The 11,721-nt window shown below is 44.8% G+C and overlaps 1 protein-coding gene across 7 annotated transcripts in view; it reads left to right on the forward strand.

Annotated features, from left to right (window-relative positions):
- SCUBE2 (signal peptide, CUB domain and EGF like domain containing 2) overlaps positions 1-10,918 on the forward strand; it is a 74,197-nt gene extending 63,279 nt beyond the window's left edge. For all 7 annotated transcript variants that reach the window (XM_050756105.1, XM_050756108.1, XM_050756104.1 and 4 more), the window contains 5 exons: positions 17-178; positions 2,829-3,026; positions 4,548-4,700; positions 8,435-8,514; positions 9,191-10,918. In XM_050756105.1, the coding sequence (XP_050612062.1) occupies positions 17-178; positions 2,829-3,026; positions 4,548-4,700; positions 8,435-8,514; positions 9,191-9,343 (746 nt within the window). In that variant the 3' untranslated portion in view covers positions 9,344-10,918. The remainder of the gene's footprint in view (positions 1-16; positions 179-2,828; positions 3,027-4,547; positions 4,701-8,434; positions 8,515-9,190) is intronic.
- Positions 10,919-11,721: the final 803 nt, after the last annotated feature.

Genomic DNA, 11,721 nt, shown 5'->3' on the forward strand with positions numbered 1-11,721 from the left:
CTCCCTTGCCCCACAGTTCAATGTTCACCTGGACATTTCTACAACACCACCACTCACCGATGTATTCGTTGCCCAGTGGGAACATACCAGCCTGAATTTGGAAAAGATAATTGTGTTTCTTGCCCAGGAAATACTACGACTGACTTTGATGGCTCCACAAACATAACCCAGTGTAAAAGTAGGTCTCTCTCTCTAAGGCTTTTCACAGTTCTGGCTAAGAAGATATGTGTCTGGGTCCAACTCAGAGCAGGGGGCATGGGGCAGAGGTCCCAGGTTCACTCAGAACCACATAGATGTTATGAGTCCAGCTCACAGCCATGCAGACCAGCGTGGAGAGAGAGCAGGGCCCGACTGTGCAGAGCGACTCATCTTTATTGATCCTGGCTACTTCCTCAGGCACACTTACAAGCTGTACTTGCCTTAATTTCCTTCCTGGGGCATAATTTCAGCCCATCCTTGCTCAGCATGCATTGCCTGAGGACCTGTTACGTGCCCAGCATTCTGCCAGGACTTGGTTGATATCAAGCAGAATAAATCAGCATCGCTGACCCTGCAGGGAGCTCAGGCAGTGAGACTGCAGAGGAAGGAGCAATTGACTCTGTCTCGAGAGATAATGAAAGGCTTCTGGAGGGTGTGAGAAGGTTTTGATGGAGATGATGGGGAAAGAGCAGGAGAAAGAGCCTTATGTTTGAGAGAGCAGCTGAGGGAAGCACAGATGGAGGAAAGCAAAAGGCCTTTTGGGAGGAGACCCTTGGATCTCAGGCTAGAATGTGCTGAAGGGAGTCTCAGGCAGACCAGGAGGCAAAGCCTTGGATAGATGCTGAGGAGACCGGTTAGTGTTTTATAGGAAGGGGGAAGCAAATCATTTAAGGACTTGCTGTCTAGGCTTTTTTTTTTTTAAGCCATCATTTATAACCAAAATTACAACAAAAACTCTCCAGTAAAGGCCAAAAGTAAATCCCAGCTAATCTTTAAGACAGCAATCAGAGAAGCAAAGAGGCCCCCGCTAAACCAGAGGAGCTTGGGACTGAGGGGGGCAGTAAATCATTCGAACTTTATGATTGAAAGGTCACCTGGTTTTCTATTGCAAGGAAGTCCTTTTAACAACATCTTTATAAGTAGCCTTCCATCTAGTCTCTTCTTGAATACCTGCTATGACAGGAAGCTCGCTACCTCATGATATCCTAGCTTGTTGGTGGATTGGACTTTGGAAAGCTCACAGTGTTAGAACAAGATGAATGTTCCCTTGTCTTCCACCACCTGGCCCTTGGTTGGCCCCATGGGAGCCTTATGGCACAGTTCCTAGGGCAGCCGTTCAGGACTGAAGGCAATTCTCTGCCCCATGGCTCCCCCTTCCTCCTCTTTTCTTCCAAGAAGAAAAGCCTGTTTTTTTTTTCTAGTAATAATAAATCCCAGTTGTAACTAGAGATGGAAAAAGTTATCCCTTCAACATCTTCTCTTGCACAGATTTACCTGACAGTATTAAATAATGAGCTCCTTGAGAGTAAAGACTGTGTCTCTCTCATTTCTGAGCTCTCAGAGCTTTGGGTGACATTTCTGGGATGAGTGGGATTAGATGAATGAAGATGCAGCTGGGTGCTGTGGGTGAGGGAGGGGTCTGTGCAGCCTCTGCCTTTGGTGCCAGACATAAGTATCCAGCATGCCCTGTACCTACTGATAGCTAATTAGAATTTTCTTCCTTCCTTAAAAATAAAAAATGGGGGCCGGGCGCGGTGGCTCAAGCCTGTAATCCCAGCACTTTGGGAGGCCGAGACGGGCGGATCACGAGGTCAGGAGATCGAGACCATCCTGGCTAACACGGTGAAACCCTGTCTCTACTAAAAATACAAAAAACTAGCCGGGCGAGGTGGCGGCGCCTGTAGTCCCAGCTACTCGGGAGGCTGAGGCAGGAGAATGGCGTAAACCCGGGAGGCGGAGCTTGCAGTGAGCTGAGATCTGGCCACTGCACTCCAGCTCGGGCGACAGAGCCAGACTCCGTCTCAAAAAAAAAAAAATAATAAATAAATAAATAAATAAAAAATGGGTTGGGTACAGTGGCTCATGCCTGTAGTCCTAGCACTTTGGGAGGACAAGGCTGGGATAGCTTGAGCCTATGTGTTCAAGACCAGACTGGGCAACATAGACCTTGTCTCTACAAAAAAATGAAGAAAAAAAAATTAGCCAGGCATGATGGTACTTGAATATGGTCCCAGCTTCTTGGGAGGCTTGAGCCCAGGAGGTCAGGGGCACAGTGAGCCATGACCGCACCACTGTACTCCAGCCTGGGCAACAGAGGGAGACCTCATCTCAAAAATAATAATAATTTTTTTTTAAATTAGAGGTGAATAAAAAATAAGATGTGATCTTAACCAGAGAGAAAAGTGAAAAATGTATGTCTGTCTTCATCAAAGTTCTCTGAAAAAGGGTCAGATAGTCTCCACAGAGCAATGAGCTCTGTTCCCCCTAGTTTGAGAGACCTAGAAGTTCTGTCTCATGGGTTCCTCTGACACTTGGACTTGGTAAATAAAATACTGAAAGCTAAATTTATCCTTTTGTTCACAAATACCTGCCCTGACCGTGAACGCTTTCAGGCTAATGAGAAAACGGTGCCTCGGGAACTCAGAGGGGTAGACTCCTTGTGGGGAGTTTAATGGTTTGGCTCCCACAGGGGGCCCTGAGGGTTACAGGACAGACTCATTCCCAGATGGTGTCATTTTCATGCCCCATTCCTGGGTGGCAACAGGGATGCTGCAGGGCTCAGCAAGCTAGCGGTGGTCAGGACAGAGACGACAGTGTCGTGCCATAATTCAGGGCATCTCCTTTTCCAGACAGAAGATGTGGAGGGGAGCTGGGAGATTTCACTGGATACATTGAATCCCCAAACTACCCAGGCAATTACCCAGCCAACACCGAGTGTACGTGGACCATCAACCCACCCCCCAAGCGCCGCATCCTGATCGTGGTTCCTGAGATCTTCCTGCCCATAGAGGACGACTGTGGAGACTATCTGGTGATGCGGAAAACCTGTGCGTCTCACTCCCTGCCTCCCTCCCTTTCTCAGGCCAGCTGGGAAGCCTAATGACCTGCTCCCCAGGCTTTCAATGTGAGGAGCAGGCCTAGAACGTCACCTCCATATTAGAGCAGAGGTGAACATGAGTTTATAGAGTTGGTGAGAAACAAAATTTAAATGAAAGCCACACACTGAAGCGTCTTGCTGGACCCCAGAGGTAGTGACCCTGCAGGTCAGTCTTCCCCCTGTGCTCACTGGGGTGTTTTGGACCCTCTTCCACAAGGACCCGGAGAGCCAGTGAGGAGCATGCAGTATTGGCCCCAGACAAGGCCTCATACTGAGTTGCAACTGATGGCTTGGGGACTGACCGAGCCTGGCCAGGTGGGGACCTGTCCTCCTATCCTGATTCATGGTCCAGTGTCCATAAAGGAAGACTGCTATCAACACGGCTTACGGGCAGTGTAATGAGGGGCTCTGCAGCCAGACTGCCTGGATCTCTGTCCCAGTTCCACCTCTTATTAGTTCTATGATCTCGGGCACACATTCTGAATCTTTCTGCACTTCAGTCTTCTCATCTGTTAAAAAATGGGGCTAATAACAGTTGCTACCTTATAGGGTTATTATAAGGACTAAAGGAGTTCATAGTTGTGAAACACTTAGAGTAATAGGCCAGGCACAGTGGCTCACACCTGTAATCCCAGGCTGAGGGAGGAGGCCGAGGCAGGAGAATCGCTTGAGCCCAGGAGTTTGTGACCAGCCTAGGTGAGACCCTGTCTCTATAAAAAATTTTTTAAAAAATTAGCTGGGCATGATGGTGCACGCCTGTGGTCCCAGCTGCTTGGGAGTCTGAGGTGGATGAATCGTTTAAGACCGGGAGGTGGAGGATGCAGTGAGCCGTGATCATGCCACTGCACTCCAGCCTGGTTGACAGAGCCAGACCTTGTCTCAAAAAAGAAACAAACAAACAAAAAGAATGATGATGACACATGAAGCCACTATATCGTTTGCTCTCCTTATTAGTGGTTAAAATGTCTGAAGTTAAGTATAGATTTAAATCCTTGTTTTACCACATACTGGCTATATGACCCTGGGCAAGTATGTAATCTCTCTATTAAAAAGGTAACAGTTGCACCAACTTTCTGTGGTTTTCAGAAGATTAAATGAGACAAAGCCCATAAATTGCCTAGCACACTGCCTGGTCTTAGGCAGCAAATGGTGGTGATGATGATTAGATGACAACAGGTCAGTTCTGGAATGGGAGGCCCTCACCCAGCTCCTACAGTGAATGGTACAGTCTGGGCTGCTGCTGCTTACCAAGCCCCAGGTCTTTCCGGCGTAGCCTCCCCTGGGGGTCCATAATTACCAGCTGAATCTACTCTATTTCCAGGACCTTTGACTTATGATAGCTCAGCTGGGCCTGAAGAGCTCTTGAGCATAACTTATTGTACGGTTTGAATGTTTAGAAAGATGAGCATCTACTGTATGCCTGATCAGTGGTGAGTCTTAAACCCCACCCCTCTCCAACTTCCCTTGGCAGCTTCATCCAATTCTGTGACAACATATGAAACCTGCCAGACCTACGAACGCCCCATTGCCTTCACCTCCAGGTCAAAGAAGCTGTGGATTCAGTTTAAATCCAATGAAGGGAACAGTGCTAGAGGGTTCCAGGTCCCATATGTGACGTATGATGGTAAGCACAGCCTGCAGCACATGGAAAGAGCCTCTCTGCTTTCAACAGAGCCAACTTCGGAGCCAGCTGGCAAACTGCTGACAAGCACACATGCTCAGAAAGGCAGGCAGGATGAGGGGAAAAGACATTGCTGACTCACAAGTGCCAAATTTTAACAGGCATTTGGGGACACTGACAACAGGAGGAAAAGATGTTTTAGAAAATATATTAAAAGTGAGCATTGCTTGGTGAGTAAGAACATGGGCACTGGAGTCAGATTGATCGGCCTGGCTATGATTTCTTCTGTGACTTTGTGTATGCATCTCTAAGCCTCATGTTCTTAATGTGTGAATGAGGATAATCATTAGACTTATTTGAGAGTTCAATGAGAGTTCCTAAAGGACTTGAGGCAGTGCTTGGCACATAGTAATTGTTCAGTAAATATTAACTTCTTATGACTGTGACTTTTATTAGGTAGAATCCTGAGGTGGGGAAGGACCTGAGTTCTCGTCCTGGCTTTTTCACTGACTCACTGTGGGATCTTGGGCAAGTCAGATGACTTCTGGTTTCATTTTCTTCATGTTAGATGAAGAGTTGGCCCATCTGCGCCCTGGGGCTCTACCTAGCTCTGAGACTTGGTTGGCAAACATGGACTAACAGCATAAAATGAACTGGACCTTTGTCCTGGAGGACCACACAGTCCTGTGGGAGAGGAATCATCTGTTTCTTCATGAGCTTATTTGTTCATCTAGACAACAAATATTTAATGAGCATCTACTATGTCAGGCATTGGGCTAAGTGCTGGAAACAACATGGTTAGTGACAGAAACACTATATATATATATATATATATATATAGTTATAGATGCTATAACAGCACAAAGCCCTAGGTGAGCATGGAAGCAGCAGCAGCAGTTAATTTTACATGAGCTTTTAGAAGGAATAGAGCAAAGTCTTGAGAGATGTGGGTTTTGAAAGAACATATACATTTTGAGCATAAATGGGGGAGAAGAACATTCAGAAAAAGGGAAGGACATAAGTCAAAGGATGAAGTACCTGGTGTATGTGTGGACCAATGAATGGTCTTATTTGGTCAGTGGGTAGGGTGTGTAGGGCTTGGCAGTGAGAGAGGAGACTAGAAGGGAATGGGGTTCGGCTATGAAGAGCCTTCAGGGCCAAGCTCTGGAGGACAGACTTAATCTTAGAGGAAGCCACTGAAGGATGGCAAGTGCCAAAATTGTTTGGGAAGACAATATTCTATAGCTTTCCCAAAAAGTAACAAAAGCAAGGATCATCATCTTTGTCCTACAGTTGCCTGAAATAATGTCAAACACCCAAGACAAGGAGTTTTAGTATCTGACTCTTGGGGTAGACACAAATGCCTCCCACAAGGCTCTGCTGAGAGAGACAGAGAGCCTCATCTACCCCAAAGCAACCAACTGGCAACCTCTCCTATCTGGAATCAGGAAGAAAGCAAAAAGACACTGAGACTCCAAAATAAATATGGCTGTTCTCAACTCTGCCTTTGTGACACATTAAAATGTCTTGATTTTTTTTTTAATTAAAAAAAGAGTTGTAGCTCCAACTGGGGAAAATTACACATAATGCAGTGTATGCCCACAAGAGTGTGTCTTGCATGTGTCACAGTAGAGAATAGTTGGAAACTGTTATTTTCCCCACAGAGAAGCCCCCGAGGCCTTCACTCAGAGCGTTTTATTCGAACATGTATTTCCAAAAAATTTGATATCTTCTTTTCAAACCCAGAAGAATAGAAATCACATTTAGAAGGTGCACATGAGGCTGCTATAGACGAGCCCTCTGAGAGCTGGAGAACAGTGAGAACTGTAGCCGGGGCTAACACGCATTGAGCATTGCTGACTGCCAGGTACATGCTGAAGTGCCTTTTACATGGTGCTTTCCTCACAATCACTCCATAAAGTAGACATGATTATTTCCTGATTTTATAGATGGGGCCACTCAGGCTTAGAGATTTAAGGAACTGACCTAAGGTCCCAGCATGGCAAGGTTGCAAAGCAGGGTTTGAACCAGGACTTTGGGACTCCAGAGCCTGGATTCTTAAATGTAACTTTGCTGCATTTCTCATGAGTTGGAGCAAGTAAGGAAACACAGTTCTTAAAAGCAGAAGAAATATATTTTTTAAACAATAGCAGTCTGGAAGCATTTGGTGGAATGGCAAACAGCTCTCTAGTTTCCTATTACACCAGAATGCAGCACAGCAACAATGATGATGTAGTCCCATCATCAAAAAGAGGAGAGACACTGCCGCAGAGGAATTCAAGATGAAAGAAAATGTATTCTCATGTTTTATATTCACTAAAATAAAAGAAGACACCACACTAATAGAGTACCAATGCTATTGTAAACATATCAAATTAGTAATTGTAACTATTATACCATTACTTTCCATTTACCATCCCTTAACTGAGAGAAACTTTTCAAGAGTTCCTCTCACACAATTTCAATGATGTTCTTATACTGTGTTTGGCTTTGTCACACACGATATGCATACAAAGAGGCATTTTTTCTGTGTCTGGAATTTGGAAAAGATTGTGCTTTGCATATGCTTGATTTGAATGATGACTATAGGAAATAAGCTAGACTTCAAAGGGGGAAGATTGGCATTTGGAGAAGTACAGCGTGCACTGCATTTAATGTGTACATCAGGACAAAAAATATTAATGAGAGCGCACACATAGTTCTCTTCCTCCCCAACCAGCCAAATTCTCCACTCTCCAGCCCCATTCAAATAAAGGAGAGAAGAGTCTTTCTTGGTGGATAGGAAGCTTGATTGTTTTACATAATACAAGGATAAAGAAAAAAGTGGGAGGCGGGGAGGTGGAGAGGGAAAGGAGAGCCTGATGAGCTCAATAGGAAGTGAGTGTAGACAGAGAAGAGAAGACCAAGGACTAAGCCCTGGGACCCTCCTTTGGTAAAAGGTCAGAGAGAAGAAAAGCAAAGAAGCCTCAGAGAAGTAACGGATAAGGTAGGAGGAAAACCAAAGAGCATGGTGTCCTGGAAGCTCAGTGAAGAACTGGATCAAGGAGGAAGAGTGACCAGCCAGGTCAAAAGCTACTGATGCATCAAGGAGGATGAAGACCAAGAACTGGCCATTGGGATTTAGCAATATGGAGGTCATTGCTGGTCTCACCGAGCAGTTTTGGAGGAGTAATGGGGGCCAAAGCTGATTGGACTGGGTTTAAGAGAGAAAGAAAGGGAAAGAATCAGAGACAGTGGGTGCTGACAATTTTTTTTAAGGATTTTTGCTGCAAAAGGGAGCAGATAAGTGAGATGGAAGCTGGAGGCAGAAATGAGGTCAAGGGAGGGATTTTTAAAGTCAGAGACATACAGCATTTTTGTATGCTGGTGGGTGGGGGAGATCAATAGAGAGAAAAATGTATAATGTAGGAAAAAAAAGAGCAGAATTACTAGAACAATACTGTTGATTTGGGGAGAGAAGATGGACCTGGCATGCTAAGTGGAGGGATGAGCCTGGACTGGATGCACAGAGGCTCATCTGAGGGAAGAGGGGATGAGGAAGATGGGTGCAGGTGCTGGTATGTGAAGAGAGGTGGTGGAGTCTATGGAAGTTCCCTTCTGACTGTCTTCTCAGTAGCAGAATGGCAAGTGATAGCAGCCACAGAAGGGGCATTTCTCAGAACCTTATCAAAAAGTGAAAGAGCGAGTTTGGAAGTAACAAATCATAAGAATGCAAAACATGTTCTTTATTCCAACAGAGGACTACCAGGAACTCATTGAAGACATAGTTCGAGATGGTAGGCTCTATGCGTCTGAGAACCATCAGGAAATACTTAAGGTGAGTGCATGGCTCAGGCGGACATGGCAGTTATCCACAGAGCTTCCCAAGTACTGTTGGAGAAGGCTTCTCCTCCTGCTGCGTGTTGCCACCTTTCAGACACGGAGCCTGTCCTGGGCCAAGGTCAGTTTTATACCTTCACCAGACTTAATTTTTTAAAAAATCAGGTTGCTGTCTTTAGTGTTGTCAAGTGAAGTTGTATTTTTTAATTTGGAAACTTGTGGAGGGGCAGGGAGAAATCTGCTTATAAATCCAAACCAGCAGCAAATGATGTTTTTCTATTAATTACAAATAGTTGAAGATCCTTGGCTCCTTATGTATACTTCAAGCCTAAAATTCACCAAAGTTTAAATACTTACAAATAATTAGCAATAAACACTTGTGGTATCACTAATCCTACAAATTCTCCCAAATCTCAGTGTTGCATTCATCTGGTTGGGAAAAAGAAAACAGGTTTTTTCCATATTAAAGTTTTATTTATAAAAGTAATTCATACTTCATATAACTAATTAGGAAAAAAAAACTGGAAAGAAGATAAAAATCAGAGGAAACAATTTTTCAAGTGTTTTTCAGCTAAGCAAGCTACGGCCTAATACTAGGTCATCACAGTTCCATGGGCAAAATGTCAGCATATTTAAATATTTTGGCCCAGTAACAAAAATTCTGTTCTTTTTAGGATAAGAAACTTATCAAGGCTCTGTTTGATGTCCTGGCCCATCCCCAGAACTATTTCAAGTACACAGCCCAGGAGTCCCGAGAGATGTTTCCAAGATCTTTCATCCGATTGCTACGTTCCAAAGTGTCCAGGTTTTTGAGGCCTTACAAATGACTCCGCCCACATGCCACTCAGTACAAATGTTCTGCTATAGGGTTGATGGGACAGAGCTATCTTCCTTCTGCATGTCAGCACAGTCGGATATTGCTGCCTCCAGTATCAGTGACTCATTAGAGTTCAATTTTTATAGATAATACAGATATTTTGGTAAATTGAACTTGGTTTTTCTTTCCCAGCATCGTGGATGTAGACTGAGAATGGCTTTGAGTGGCATCAGCTTCTCACTGCTGTGGGCGGATATCTTGGATACATCAAGGGCTGGCTGAGCTGGACTTTGGTCAGCCTAGGTGAGACTCACCTGTCCTTCTGGGGTCTCACTCCTCCTCAAGGAGTTTGTAGTGGAAAGGAGGCCACAGAATAGGATGCTTATTCTGAAACTTCAGCTTCCTCTAGCCCAGCGCTCTCTAAGGGAGCCCTCTGCACTCGTGTGCAGGCTCTGATCAGGCAGAACAGGCAAGAGGGGAGGGAAGGAGACCCCTGCAGGCTCCCTCCACCCACCTTGAGACCTGGGAGGACTCGGTTTCTCCACAGCCTTCTCCAGCCTGTGTGATACAAGTTTGATCCCAGGAGCTTGAGTTCTAAGCAGTGATCATGAAAAAAAAAAACAACAAAACTTAAAGCAGAAAGAATTAGAAATAAATAGATAAAAACTAAGCACTTCTGGAGACATAATAATGTACATTTATTGCCAGCCCTCCTCGTTGCCAGCTTCCACCCTGCAGCAAACGCACAGTGCCGACTCTCGCACCTTCGGCTGTGCCCTCGGACACTCTGCTGGCCAATGCCTGAGGGATTGGGGAGTTCAGGTGAAATGTAATTTCCTCAGTGGATAATAATCATCAATTGTCATGAAAAGGAGATTTCACCAACCCTGAGTCAGTATTGCCAAGGGTTCTACTCCCCAAGTGGGCTTCCCATCACAAGGGATCTGAGGTCCAGGTGGGTGTGGTGAGGCCAGCCTGTCATGTACACCTTCCTTCCCCACTCTCAAATGTGAGAGATGGACTCTGCTCCATGGACATGAGCAGCCCCTTGAAGGGTGGTCTCATTCTCTAACAGTAACAGCACTGCTAGAAACACCCTCTAAATGCCACACGATCATGTCACTTTGGGTCAGCCCAGCGAGGCCTCACCGTCATTTCTTGAACTTGAATTTTCAGTGTTATTGAATCTTTAAACATTTAAATCCCCAAGCAAAAATCTCATTATTGTGAATAAAAAAGAATCCAATCAAACAAGCCACCATTTCCCTAATGGATGGACTACCTACAACTATAGTGTTATTTCAATAACAGTTCTATGCACAGCCAATTCTCTATACCAAAGTGCTAAAAAAAAAAAAAGTTTAACAAGCATTTTTGAAGAAAACAAAGACAACTTCATTATGGTTAAACTTGCTTTTCATCTCAGTGTTGCTTTTTTAACCTGTTAATAACATTGATTCTTTAAAAGTCCTAATCAAACTTCTTTATTTGGATGGGCCCTAAATATTCAGATTTAGGTTCTGAATCTTTCAGATTTCTCTTCAAAAGTTTGAACATCATCATTAAAAAAATTGCATTAAAACAAGCACTTGGACTTTGTTATACTGGAGCTTGGCCTATATTTCTGAGTCTGACCATAAGATGAAAATTCGAATGTCACATAACCCGAGTTATTGACTGCACTGATGTGAAGGTGAGGTGAGCTGAGCTGCACCATTCTGTCCAAGCATGTTAGCAACTTTGTGCTCATGACTGTGTGATCCTGTCTTGCTGATTTCACAAGAAGGCTAGGGATGGGAATACTCTGGGGGTTGGAAGGAGGCTACATAAACCCAGTCACTATGGTCCTCCATGGGGCCGCCCCATGCACCAGAGCTGGGCTCCTGGTACACGCACAAGCCACTGACACCCAGGAGGTATAGAGAGGAGCTTCCTCTCTATACCCTCAACTACCTTAAGAGATGCTGTGATCCTGTTGGGGGCTGGCTGTCTGGAGATACTATTTCTACCGGCTACATCAATATTTATCAAACTGCTGCCAGGCACTCTTCTAGGCCCTGGGGATGCAGTGATAAGACAGACAAGGTCCCTGCCCTCATGGAGATTACATTTTAGAGGGAAGAGACAGACAAAGAACAGATACATCAACATGAAAAGTAGCAGCTAGTGGTCACAGCTATGTTGAAAATTAAAATAGGTTACTGTAACAGATGACTGTGTGGCTACTTTAGGATTGGGGATTATAGATGGCCTCTATGTGGAAATTACGTTTCAACTGAAAACTAAATGGCAAGAAGAAACCAGCCTTGGGAAAATTAGGGGGAAGAGCTTTCCAGAGAGAGGAAAACCAAGTGCAAAGGCTGTCAGGTAGGAGCAAGCATTTGTGTA

This window comes from Macaca thibetana, chromosome 14, assembly GCF_024542745.1.
Source record: "Macaca thibetana thibetana isolate TM-01 chromosome 14, ASM2454274v1, whole genome shotgun sequence".
Classification (NCBI taxonomy): Eukaryota; Metazoa; Chordata; class Mammalia; order Primates; family Cercopithecidae; genus Macaca; species Macaca thibetana.